Consider the following 13,458-nt stretch of genomic DNA (forward strand, 5'->3'; position numbering starts at 1 on the left):
ATCGCCACTCGAGTTTTTATGGCATGTCCACGCTCGGACCTCAAGTCTATCTCTCTTGAAGAGACATGAATGCCACCAGGTTTTACTCGGCGATCAACAACACCCGGTCACCCAGGGAACCCTTTAGTCCAGAATATGTTGTGTTTTCATCCAAGGCGCAGCGGGCTACTGCGGAAACATATTTCGAGTGCCCCACAAGCACTCGGACTTAACCGAAGAGCTCAGTCTGCTTGCCCTACGAAAACTCAACCGATTCAGGGGCTAATGATGAGGTCACCTACTATAGGTAGGGTCTCTGGACCATATGAGCGTTCGGATGTGTACAACAGGAAGTCCACTCAGACGCATCGACAACACTCGGACGCCAACCCTCTAGTCAGCATGACGAGACCACATGGGAGCTGCAATGGTCAAGTAGTCTTAAGTTGAACTTTAAGTAGAGCCATAGCTACTATAACTCCCGTAGTTGTGACTATCTACACCTGTAACTGCCGTAGTTATGGGCATCAATCACCCTGGCAACGTGGGAGTGAAGGCGGCGCATTCTATATAAGCGTTCCTCCTCCTCCAGAGCAAGGGTTAAGCATTCTCTGTAATCATACCCCCCCCAAAAAAACGAGTCTCAAGGCACGAGATGTAGGGTTGTTACCCCGTAGGGCTGTTACCTCCTCGGAAAAGGGCTTGAACTCCTAAACATCGAGTATTACACTTGTGCCGTAGCTAGGCTGAACAACTCTTTCGTACCCCTAATACTCACTGTCAGGATCGTAACCCCGACAGACGCAACGGGCGACGCTCTCAGTCGGCGAGCCACTTGAATGCTGGTATGAATGCTGAGTTGATTCAGGTGGGAAAGGATGTGGGCAAGAGATAGAGTTTTGGGTGAGCCGGGGTTGTCAAACATAGGCAAGACAGTGGTCCAAACACTCTAGAGTGGTAAATGCTGAGTCGCTTCAGACGAGAAAGGGAGCGGGCAAGGAATAGAGTTTTGGGTGAGCCAAGGTTGTCAAACACGGAAGTGACAGCGATCTAGACGCAAAGCCCACCCCTTGCTTCCGGTTTGCGGGAAAAAAACATCCGAACCGCGCGGTCCGTCCTCAAACCGCCTCTATCCATCTTGACCGCGCTGTCCAGATGGATACGGGCAGTTTGAGCGTCCGCGTTCGAGATGCCTTTACTGTGTTTCTCAAAAAACAAAGAAAATCTATCTACTAGTATTATCCTCGCAAAGAAGAAAAAAATTACTCCCTTCTATCCGAATTAAATGACGAAACCTCTATACAATGTAAAATATCTACTATTCACACACAAATCTGTATCCAAATTCAGCCCATGAGTCGCTAAACAAAAAGGACAAACGTACCGGTTTCCACCAAATATCGGTATCCGTATATGATATTCTCCCATTTTTAAGCCTGAGCGCATAGCATGGATAAGGCACATGGTACTATGCTCGATTGTTTGCAAGTCATTTCCAAATCCCGCGACAATGACAACTCTGCACCTCAACTATGTATGTACTGACTGCTACTGCCCTTGTATGGAATTCCACTACAGTGTATAAATTGAAATGCACTGCACTCCGCTTCAGAGTGCCACTAGTTCGATTCAGCAGCTGCAAATAGTTGCTTCCATTTCTCCTGGTCGCTCCCAGGTCCTTCGCCCTGCACCACATCATTTGCCATATCAGTCATTGGAAAAAACGAAAAAGCCATATCAGTCGGAAGAAAAGGAAATTTCAATTGGTAAGTAGGAAAATAAACAACGATTCATTTCGAGCAAGGCCTGATGTGTAACGCTAGTTGGCTAACAAAATTCACGCCATGAGTCCAACTGAATAACAGGATAAAAATAAATAGACAATGCAAGCAAAGGTTTAAAGCGCAAGTTAACATCACGTCTGAAGCATGCATGAGTACCTTCACCGAACTAATCTCGTATATTTTTCCTTGGGTAGATTCAATATCCAAAGCTTGGATACATGCTTCTGCCACCACCAATCTGCTCGCTTCTCCCACAAGCTTGTCACCTAATAAGATAAGACAATCCTTTCGAAATAAGGTAATGACCAAGTGTTACGAGCGTAAAAGAGCTTAGTAAGAGAAGTAGTTCATCATCAAATGGAGAGGGACCTTGGCCTATCTCAACTGCTCGTCTTTCTCCAGCTGTAGCCTTAACAAGTGTGTTCAGGTCATAGGAAGTGTAGGGCCCATCTGTTAATCTCCCCGGCCTGCAACCAACTAGTATCATATCAAAAAAAGAACATGTCCATGAATGAGCCCATGGATTATTCCTTGTATGTACATAATATAATTAACCTGATGATCGTGAAAGGTATGCCTGAATTGCGGACAAAGTCCTCTGCCATCTTCTTGTATTTAAGCACACCAAAGAGGTTCATGATACTGCAAATGCGTACTAGTATGAGGTAAGGATAAACAGATTTATATTGTACTCCCTCAATTCACTATTATAAGATGTTTTAGATATTTCAACATAGACTGCATATGAACTGAAATGAGTGAACAAACACGCCAAAACTTGTCTACATACATCCGATTTAGAAAAATGTTAGAACATCTTATAATAGTGAACGGAGGGAGTACATGATAAAGAAACCGGTGTAAAGCTAAACCAGAACTAAATATCCAAGTAAAATGCAGAGACTTAAATTGAAAAAACAAGCATGCATGCCTTACACTAAAACATGCACTGGACAACAGTAACAGAAAGTAATTACTAAAATAAATTTTGCGTCTATAAACAGGTTGTGGCACTTTAGTGAAAATGTCTAATTTCAGGATTCACACGAAATATAAAGAACTTTTGTTTAGAGGCAATTGATGGAAGAATATACTACTGACCTAACCCTAATTACTCAAAAGTAGATGAAAGTAAACGACAATAATCTTCTCTCCTTTACTGAGAGGGGTCGGCCACATTATATAACAGACAACCTTGGCCAACAAGCTGGTAAATCTATTTAAACTCCAATACAATCTCTAAACTGAGTAGACTCTTTCCTAACAGAGAAGCTTAATCAACCAGGAATCTAATTAAGGGATAAGACTCCACGTTTGATGGGCTGGTCCACATAACAATTGATGACAAGTTGAAGCAGCACACGGTTGTGGAGGAACAACTCCACCTTGCTGCTACAAAGTGTACAACACTAGCGTTGAAGGAACTACTTCAACGTGATGTGCTAGATATCGCTCTAGAGGTGAATATAGGCCAATGTAGCAGCAGAAGTTCAGTCCAAAACTACTAGAGCACAAGATCTAGTCCAAGATCTTTGATAAGAACACCAAGTTTTATTATAGATAGTGGGGTACATAGCCAGGTTACAAACTAGAGGTGCGGACCTCTATTTATAGGCTTTGTGAAGCCTTCACACCTCAACTTCTAGTTATACCTAAAACACTCTAGAACTGAAAACATAGTATATATATTTGATATTGTAGATGTTGATATTTTTTTAATATAAATTTGGTCAAGCTTTGCAAAGTTTGACTTGACACAAATCTACTATGCGGAATAAAAAGGACCGGAGGGAGTATCTGGAAGTAGTCAAATGGGTTTCACTTCTGATTTTCTTTTTCTTTTCCCTCTCTCTATTGTTCCTCATCACAAATTCCACAACTTGGACATAATAATGTGTATCAATTGTACAATGCCATAGTTCTTCATCAGAGTTATAAGGTATACCTCCATGGTATTTCATTATATTTTGTAACACCAATCGATGACACCAAAACCAGTCTCTTGACCGTCTGTGGCATGGCACTCACAAAATTTCGGACGCCATCCCAATCTAGACACGTTAAATAGCGTGTCATCAGTAATAAGTGATAGAACATTGTATCCACACCAATTTACAACAATTGAATAAACACTTCTGGGCCACGAATGGCAAGTGATGTGCCATAAGCATGTTCATGATTAAAAAGACATGCATAATAAGCTCTGAAAATGAATGTTGAGATTTCAATTTTCTTACAATTTATTACTTATCAGCATTCTGCAACTGTCACAATTCGATATTTATTTTCTCCACAGCGGAAGACTTTTTCGTTTTTTTGAACCGGGCTAACCCCCTTTCCATTGCATGACAACGGAGATACATCAGTTCCAGAACCATTACAGGGAACAGGAGAGATTTATAGGCTCCCAGGATTATCCTTGCCCCAAATCTTTGGATTGCCATACGGTAAACAAATAATCAGTTTCAGTTTCAGTAGACCTAAGTTAAGTGCAGAATCTTGGGCAGTACGTACCGACACGTTCAGGAGTGTTATCCCCATCCCAGCGTTTTGATGGAAATGCTGTAGTCCCAGTAGTACAGATCACATGTGTAACTCCCTATGAAAATAGACCCTATATTTTGATTTATTCAATTATGCATACATAGATGGTCGAACAATTATGCATGGATTCAGCTTCAAAATAAATAAGTATTCCTCTGTTCCTAAATATAAGTCTTTTTAGAGATTTCACTATGGACTACATATGGATCAAAATGAGTGAATCCACACTCTAAAGCATGTCTATATGCATCCGTACGTAGTTTGTAGTGGAATCTCTAAAAAGACTTATATTTAGGAACGGAGGGAGTGGAAGAGAGCAACCTCAAACATTTCTGGATTCAAAGCGTCAGCATTTCTCGTGTCCGCTTCATAAACCTGTAAAAAAGGAGACTCACTCGTATAAGGAAGTCACAGTTTGGAGAAAATAGAATGCTGAAGCTAGCTGTTGATGTAATTAAGATTACCTGCAAAACACTCTCATCCTGCTTGCCAAATAAGGACGCTGCCTTTTCAGGGTTTCTTATGAGCAGCCTTGTCTTAATTTTCCTGCTCAGCAAAGATGCTACCAGCAACTGGCCTGCAAGGACAAGGATAAGGATCCTACACGATCAATATCTAGCCCAAATTCGTCAAGTAACTGTGAAAACTGTAACTGCAGGATAATAATCTCTATATATCAGACTGACATGAGATGCAAAGCAGAAAGGAGTATGTATACCTATAGAAAACTAGCATGTTTAGATCGCTTGCACAAAACTCCTGATGGCAAACAAAAATTGTAGGGAAGAGAAAGAAATCGCGGCTGCAGGTTACAGGTCAATTTCGGGTGAAACAGACGCACAAAACAACTGACAGTTATTAGGCGGGCTGCCACGCCATTTTGTGTCCAAGTTGACCTCACCCGACAATCTTGTTCCTCTCACAAACTAAAAATAGTTTATACAATACAGAAAAAGAGAGGCAAGCTTCAGTAATTTCTTAATCGAATTATGAGCTGACACCCGTCGCTACGAACTCATCCGTGGATAGATACCAACAATGTACGGAGCTTTTCTCGAGAAAAGAATATAAGCAATTAAGAGCAGCGAAGAGGAGCTCATCTCCTACCTACGCCGCCGGTTCCGCCGACGACGAGGACCAGCCTCGAGGAGGCCTCGGCCTCGGCCTCTTCCTGCTGCGCGGTCCTGGGCTCCACTGCCGCCGCGAGCCGCCACCCACCTCGACCCGACGCGGCGAGTCTCGAGGACAAGGGAAGCGAGCAAGACCGCAGCACCGCTGTGCCGCCTGGCTGCGCCAAGACGGGCGGCTGGCCGTGTTTGGAGGTTGGGTGGCGCGACGATGAGACCGCCAGCGCCGGGCTGAGGTGAGCCGTCGCCATTGTTGGAGATGAGATGACCGCGGGGGACCAGGGGAGGGGGGCTCTGGAAACTTGAGGCGAGAGCGAGAGGGGGAGTGAGATATCGGGGAGCTTGGCGGCGAGGGGGAGTGGTCCGGGACGTGCGGCGCGGCTCAACCACAACCCAATCCGGATGGGTGCTGATAGGCGCCGGCGCACCGGCCTAAATTTGAGCCGGTCAGCGCGTATCCGTTCGATAGCAATTCTTTGTATCATCGGATCTGGTTCCTTTTTTCTCTGATACATCATGTGGAAACAAAAACAAAAAAGAGAATCTCCAGCACATCCCCACCTCACTCACGCAGCCCACCATGGCCGCCCCTGCCGCTGACTTCGAAGCCCGGCTGGCTCGCCGTCCTCGCAGCACCGGTCCTCGCCGGATCCAAGCTTTTCCCCACTCTCTTTGGTAGGTGCTTTTTTTCACGGTTGAAGCTTTCCTCATGCCGATTGTAGCAAAGCAAAAACTCCAGTAATCTGTTGGAGCAAAACAATCAGCTTGATGTAGCATAAAAAACACCGGTTCCAGTAAAAAGCAAAAATTGTTCTAACAAGAAAAAAAATGAAGGTTCCAGCAAAAACAATAAATAATCTTGCCGGTTCCATCTCTTCATAGGCTGGTTGGAGCAAAAATGATTGTTGGTTCAAGCAAAAAAAGACCAATGCAGCAAAGACCCATGGTAGCCGGTGTCCGTCGCCGTCCCAATATCATCATAGCCTATGCAGCAAATTCAAATGCTAGTTCCATCAAAAACCAAAAGAGGTTCCAGCAAAAATCTGATGCATCAAAAAATCATGGCAGTGACGGCGCCACCATCCCGTCAATTGCAACAAAATCAAAAGAAGGTTCCAGCAAAAAAAGAAGTGATTCCAGCAAAAACCAAAAGAGGTTCCAGCAAAAACAAAAAATGTTCACCAAAATCAAACGGGGATGGTAGCAAAAAAGAAGAAGGATTGTAGCAATAAAAATAGGTGGACCAGCAAAAAAACAACCTGGTTCCAGCAAAACCCGCGTTCCAGCACAAACTCGTCGCCACCATGGTTGATTGGAGCTTGGCCATGGCGACTAACGAACCATGGTTGCGGCGGCCATGGAGTCATCTAGTTGCTGGTGGACAAGGCGACGAGCACACCCCTGGCTGCATGCGGCCATGAAGAGGGGTGCATCCGGCGCCTGCGATCCACCCAGAACTCAAACGAGGCCTGTTAGGCGACGATGGTGACGATTACTAGCTGCCGGCGGCCATGGCGACGAGCACCTTCCTTGGCTATGGGTGGGGTGGGGATGAGATGGGGATGGCTCTCGGTGGGTGGGGATGAAGATGCGGTATGATCTGGATGAGGATGAGCAACGAAGGGATAACGATGCAGGTCATGAGCGATGGTGGGCCCCTAACAGCCACGCGTTTTGACTGTGGGCTAATCGTGACGCTTCAATCAGCAGTAGATGAACGACCCGTGCGTGACCGGCGGAAAACTCGGCCGGCGCGCCGGGTATAAATGTTTCCCAATCCGGATTGACGAGCGCCGCGTCTTCCCCGTCGCCGCCGACTCGTGCCATCAGTCAGACGTGTGGGTGTGGTACATTTGAATCGTCCATCGGACTTTGATCCGTACCAGAGGTCTTCATCGCGCCGGTTTCTCGCCCCGCTTTATAAATAATGCACACCGAATAGAGTACACGACCGAACGATACATAATCACGAGGTAGCCATCAAACAATGCCGATCCTAAGATAACCGGATCACGCAGACACTACGCTACCGGATCCCGTCCGTTGCAATGGAAGAAAAACGAATGCAACGCATAAGCGTGCTTATAATGTAGCAAACATGGTTGCCATGAATCAGGCGAGATTGCGGCTTGACGATAGTACCGGCATGGATGAGAGCAGAATCCCAGTTGAGATGCTGAAGGCGCGTCACGAAGACATCCACAATCGTCTATGATGTTGATCTCTATGTGTGTTGTCGAAGCGAATGGGCGTGGCGCTGGGGGCGGAAGTAGAAACATGGTATGTCTCCGGTTGACATGAACCATGATTGGCCAAAAACGCCCAACAGCGCAGCATCCAGACTGTGTAATCATGTGCAGGGAGATGCATGCTAGATGAGAGGGGATTCGGGGGAACCAAGACGACTCTCAATGGTGGGTGGGTAGGTGAGAGAGAAACGAGAGAGGAGAAATGAGCCCCTGACATGGGAACATTAGTGCATCCATTGTGTTGCAACATTTATGCGGAGTTCTTATAACTGCAATACGAAATTACCATCGATCTTTTTCCACATACACGGCTTCAGCTGAAATGGCAATGCCATCAGCGGTCGTGCTCGTCCCGACGTCTTTATTCTGTCCAAGCGGCATGATCTCGACATTCGCCATTGCAACTCGATTTGAAAGGCATTGCATTAGATTATCTTTTATGTCTCCTTTGTTCCCCATGGTTGCTTTTGGAATCTCAATATGCTTTGGAAATCGTTCTTTCGATGCCGATGTTGTCCACACGCATTCACAAAAACAGGTGTGCAGTGTTGATAGAATGCTGGTGTGGCACATGTGGTACATCGTTTTCATCTTTCTTGTTTTGCGGTACGCCGTGCAAACTGTGGATGTGCAAACCTGTGATTCCAATTGACATCTTCATCAAATTGTGGTGTTGCACCCAAAAAAGACCACCATGGCACGAAGAATTGCACAAGGATGCTAGCACGAGTGCTGTCGACCATCGAGGTCCATGGGCTCATTACCACTTCAATGTTCGCAAAAGTTGGTTGTCACTAGCCATTACCAACACCAAGAAGCTCGTGACCAAACAAAATCAAGAGAAAAACACAATCAATGTCCAATTAGGCATTACACAACAAAGGAAGAAGAACTTAACTTAGGAATGCAATGCATTTCTTCATCTCACAACCTAGAAAAAAGAGCCTTTACCCCGCAAAAAATGATGATAGAAATAGTAGCTTTTTAAAAAATGTGAACGTAAGAAATCATGAGTCTTCTAACGATCATATGACTAGAAAAAAATGCCTTACACGAAGGCTTAAAACTTCTCCCACGTGAAGAGAACCAAATTGTACTGTCAGACAGGTTATCTTAGTATGTGTTTCCAGTGCATCTTAGCACGCAACATTTGACGCTGCACAGAAAATGTTTACTAGTGGCGCATAAATATGTGAATATCTAGATATAATTTAAAAACATTGCAAGATACACGGCCCCGATAACGGAGCCAGTCTTTGAAAAACAAAGCGGCACAAGAAAGAAAAGGAACACCGCAACTTCTATGCGGGTGAAATATATTAGGAAATGCAAATATGCATTCATGACCAAGAAATCAAAGGGAGTCGTCATTCACATGTTTTTCCTTCTATATACCCGTAGTAAGGCCGGGCGCGCAATGTGACTCCATGCAGCATGAGGTCTTGAGGTTGGAGAAGACTCACAGCTTCACAAAGTGGAATAGTGAGAAGATGAACCAAACGGGTGCACGGTGGCCAAAGGAGGAAGAAACCTACACTAGTCAAGTCAACCAAAAAACCAGGCATCGTCTGTCTAGCTATCTGTCAAAAACATACTGTACTGCTGTAGCGCGGGGTGCTGAACGGGAAATGAGCATCAAGTGGGAATAAACTATGTCTCCGAGGTTCAGCATTGACCAGCCCTTCTTCGTTGTCGCCTCCTGATTCGCAATCAGCACTTCCATGTCTTCCGTTCCCCATGTTCCACCATCGCCATGGCTGTGGCTGTCCCCTCCTCATCCTCCTCCTCCCGGGTTTCCCCTTTGATGAATCTTCGCTGCCGTGCGCAGAAGCGGCGGCCGCCGGTAGCCATAGGGTCGTCCTCTACCCGCACTCGGAGAAGGTCTCGTCCATCGTGAGCAGCAAGTACAGGACCACCTTCCATTTCCAGCCCCCCAAAAACTGGATCAACGGTACATATGCGCTCATCTCTGCACCTTCTTTTCTGTTTCTCCCATCTGTAAGTGCAGGTCCCATTTCTGAGGCGGTTTTCCTTTGATTTCCTGCTCTGAAATGTGTCGCTAGACATTTTGACTGTTAGTCTGAACCTTCACTTGATTGCATTGTAAATTAATGTTATAGCGATGCACTAGTCGCTTGTCTGTATGGTCCGGAGAAGCTTGTCAGATAATTTAGCTTCTTCACCTGCCTTCAATTTTCCCCTTTGGCCGCTGCAATGTCAGAAACATATTTGTTACACATTTGGGTTCTGAATTCTATATCCAACATTTCTTCATCATTGTTTCACACGGCATGGAAATCCTCGCCACCAAGACCATACAGATCCAAATGGTATGCAGCTATGTATGCATCTCCCTTACTCTTAATTATCAAAGATAAAATCAATCGTAGAGCAGTAGATGGATGTAACTAGTTGCTTCATTCATCAGGACCTCTGTACTACAAGGGCTTGTACCATCTCTTCTACCAGTACAACCCCGGCAGTGTGGTTCCGGGCAACAAGACCTGGGCCCACTCGGTCTCCACCGACCTCGTCAACTGGCTCAGGCTCGCGTCGGCATTGGACCGGACCGAGCCCTACGATGCCAGGGGCTGCTGGTCTGGCTCAGTCACTGTCCTCACCGATGGCCGGCCAGCCATCCTCTACACCGGCGCAGACGACGTGAAGAACCAAGCCCAATGCATCGCCTTCCCGAGTAACAGCTCCGACCCGTACCTCAGGGAATGGACCAAGCCCAGCAGCAACCCGGTGATCCGGCCGGATGGGCCGGGTCTGACCCCAAAACAGTTCAGGGATCCGACGACCGGCTGGACCGGACCGGATGGGCAGTGGAGGATAGCAGTTGGGGCCGAGCTGGACGGCTACAGTGCGGCACTCTTGTACAAGAGTGAGGACTTTGCGAGTTGGAGCAGGGTTGATCACCCGCTCTACTCCTCCAACTCATCCACCATGTGGGAGTGCCCCGACTTCTTCGCGGCACTGCCTGGCAACACCAGCGGACTGGACCTCTCCGCGGCGGTCCTGAATGGTGCCAAGCATGTCCTCAAGATGGGGAAAATATCCGGTGCACCCGAGCTTATCGTGCTACCGGTACACCGAACTCACATTTGTGCTTTTAAAATCTTCAAAAAATTCTGGAAAAAAAAAGACTCACATAACATCAATGTAGTTTGTCATAAAATTTCAAGTCAAAATTTGAAACATGTCTCAAAAAACAAAAATGACAAATTCAACATTGAATAGTATATAACATAACTTGGGCTCTAGATTTGGCCCATTATCACACAGATGTCAAGTTTGTCATTTTTGTATCTCAAAATATATTTCAAATTTTTATACGAAATTTTGTGACATCATACATTGATGTTGTGTTAACATGCTAGAATTTTTTCAGATTTTTTAAAATATTCTATGGCAGCCGGTGCACCGGTAGCACCACAAGTGCGGGTGCACCGGATACATTCCCCCTCAAGATGAGCCTAGATTCCTGTGACAAATACATGGTTGGGGTATATGATCTGGAAGGCGATAAGTTTGTGCCAGATAATGTCATGGACGATAGGCGTCTGTGGCTGAGGATCGACTACGGCAATTACTACGCGTCCAAGTCATTCTTCGACGCAAAAAAGGGAAGGAGGATCATATGGGGCTGGGCTAACGAGTCGGATAGTTCGTCGGATGATGCCGCAAAAGGTTGGGCTGGGATCCAGGTAAGTAAGAAAAACTGCCCCTGGTGGTTCACTGTCACTGTCAAGTTTCAGGAACTAATGATTTTGAGTGGTTTAGCAGATACCACTGTGACATGTGTATCCTCGTTTGTTAGGCGATCCCCAGGACTATATGGTTAGATGGCGATGGTAATCAGTTGCTGCAATGGCCCGTTGAAGAGATCGAGTCCCTTCGAAGAAACGAAATTAGTCATCAAGGAATAGAGCTGAAAAAGGGTGACATGTTTGAAATTAAGGGGACTGATACTTTGCAGGCTAGTTCCTTCTTTTTTTCACACAGATTCCTACTGCTTGATATTTTTACTATAAAAGTGCCATGTCAGTTAAAAATCAGTTTGGTCCTGTGGTGATTAACCAGACATAATTTTCTTGGAGTAGGCGGATGTGGAGATAGAGTTTGAGCCGGGAACCATGGATGAAGCTGATGCTTTTGATCCTTCCTGGCTATTGGACACAGAGAAGCATTGCAGGGAAGCAGATGCATCAGCTCCTGGTGGCCTGGGGCCATTTGGGCTTGTGGTTCTAGCCTCTGATGACATGGAGGAGCACACTGCCGTGCACCTTAGAGTCTACAAATCAAAGCACAAGCACATGATTCTTATGTGCTCTGACCTAAGAAGGTTAATTTAATTCCTATGGATTTACTTTTTTGTCTTTCTTGAATGTTCTCTACAATACTCACAGAAATTGATACTGTATCAGAAAAATTTCACTCTCTGTTCTACATTGCATCGATATAAGCAAGAGAGTTCAGTTTCGAAATAAAAAGAAATATAAGCAAGAGGGTTACCCTTTTCCTTGTATACAGGTCGTCCCTGAGACCAGGGCTGTACAAGCCGGCCTATGGGGCCTTCTTCGAATTTGATATTGAAAAGGAAAGGAAGATATCTTTGAGAACATTGGTTAGGCCTTTTGTCTCCTTTCTCCCCATGCACCCATATCACTCATGTGTGATAATTAGACAGAGATGCTCTAACAGCCATGGATATCCTGTGCAGATTGATCGTTCGGCGGTGGAGAGCTTTGGTGGTGGCGGCAGGGTTTGCATCATGGCTAGGGTCTACCCAGTTGTGCTGGTCGATGACAGAGGCGCTCGTATGTATGCTTTTAACAATGGCACGACCGTGGTCATGGTGTCACAGCTCAAGGCATGGAGCATGAAGAGGGCACAGGTGAATGTGAAGAAGGGATGAAGTACTTACCCAACAGAACAAATGCTATTGACAGTGGTGCAAAATTGTTACTTGACTGACCTCTAGTCCATACTGTTGTGGAACGTAGATTACTCCCTCCGCCCCGAATTACCTGTCGCAGAAATGGACGTAGTAGTTACTAGTCATGTTGTTATGGTGCAAAAATATGGTTGTGTGCATTGCATGAAGCATGTCTTAAAAAATGATGTGAAGTACTGGTGATTCGTAAAACAAACACTGTACTTGTTTTATTGTCAAAACTGCACATAATTCTCATGCTCAAGCACTGGTGCTCGACATTTATATGATGTTTGAGTTGACCTATTTCTCATCTTGTATGCAACCTACATGGTTGATCCACTCCAAGTACATGCATCTTGGAATATTTTGTTTGGAAAAGGAGAAAAATACTTACTTTATTTTTACTCCGCATCACTCTACTTGTAGGATGATCAGGGGATGATAAACTCCAGTTGTACTTCTCATATACTGTTCTCTAATAATTCCTGAGCTTGTACCTTCTTCTATTCATACTTCCTTGTTGCTATATATTGGAGATGGAGGTAAGTGAGAATGCAAGAAATTAACCTGGTGCTCATGAAGAAAAATATTAAACTAACGATTTGTAATTCGATCATTTCTTCCTTTTCCTGAGAACTAAACAAACAGAGAAGCTCGATGTGAATTTCACTCTTGGTCTCCATACAAAGAGGTACTTCATTGAAAATTATTCTACTGGAGTGCACAATAGGAATATGTGTTTCTGACCCTAGTACTATGTTCTGTTCCCTTAGTGCCATGTAATAAGTTTGATCCTCCAGCTTCAACGTTGTGCACCCCATCATGCTTTTCTA

General features: G+C 45.1%; 3 protein-coding genes across 4 annotated transcripts in view; 1 reads left to right on the top strand and 2 right to left on the bottom strand.

Moving 5' to 3' along the window:
* Nucleotides 1–1,260: 1,260 nt before the first annotated feature.
* Nucleotides 1,261–5,771, bottom strand: LOC119322938 (sanguinarine reductase-like). The gene is made up of 9 exons (XM_037596482.1): nucleotides 5,415–5,771; nucleotides 4,772–4,884; nucleotides 4,629–4,682; nucleotides 4,278–4,362; nucleotides 3,709–3,814; nucleotides 2,319–2,405; nucleotides 2,133–2,230; nucleotides 1,920–2,029; nucleotides 1,261–1,664 (listed from the first exon to the last, which is right to left on the bottom strand). The coding sequence occupies exons 1-9, from the start codon at nucleotides 5,683–5,685 to the stop codon at nucleotides 1,599–1,601; spliced, it is 990 nt and encodes a 329-aa protein (XP_037452379.1). The 5' UTR covers nucleotides 5,686–5,771; the 3' UTR covers nucleotides 1,261–1,598.
* A 3,649-nt stretch (nucleotides 5,772–9,420) lies between these two features.
* Nucleotides 9,421–12,947, top strand: LOC119320776 (beta-fructofuranosidase, insoluble isoenzyme 4-like). The gene is made up of 8 exons (XM_037594726.1): nucleotides 9,421–9,634; nucleotides 10,005–10,013; nucleotides 10,112–10,724; nucleotides 11,150–11,393; nucleotides 11,507–11,665; nucleotides 11,790–12,031; nucleotides 12,220–12,313; nucleotides 12,410–12,947. Exons 1-8 carry the CDS (start codon nucleotides 9,421–9,423, stop codon nucleotides 12,602–12,604), a joined length of 1,770 nt encoding a protein of 589 aa, XP_037450623.1. The 3' UTR covers nucleotides 12,605–12,947.
* The window catches only part of LOC119322662 (receptor-like protein 54), a 10,347-nt gene continuing 6,471 nt past the window's right edge, over nucleotides 9,583–13,458 (bottom strand). For both annotated transcript variants that reach the window (XR_005155791.1, XR_005155789.1), the window contains 2 exons: nucleotides 13,020–13,148; nucleotides 9,583–9,892 (listed from right to left, as the gene is read on the bottom strand). The gene's annotated coding sequence lies outside the window, so the exon portion shown is untranslated. The remainder of the gene's footprint in view (nucleotides 9,893–13,019; nucleotides 13,149–13,458) is intronic.

This window comes from Triticum dicoccoides, chromosome 6B (genome assembly GCF_002162155.2).
Source record: "Triticum dicoccoides isolate Atlit2015 ecotype Zavitan chromosome 6B, WEW_v2.0, whole genome shotgun sequence".
Taxonomy (NCBI): Eukaryota; Viridiplantae; Streptophyta; class Magnoliopsida; order Poales; family Poaceae; genus Triticum; species Triticum dicoccoides.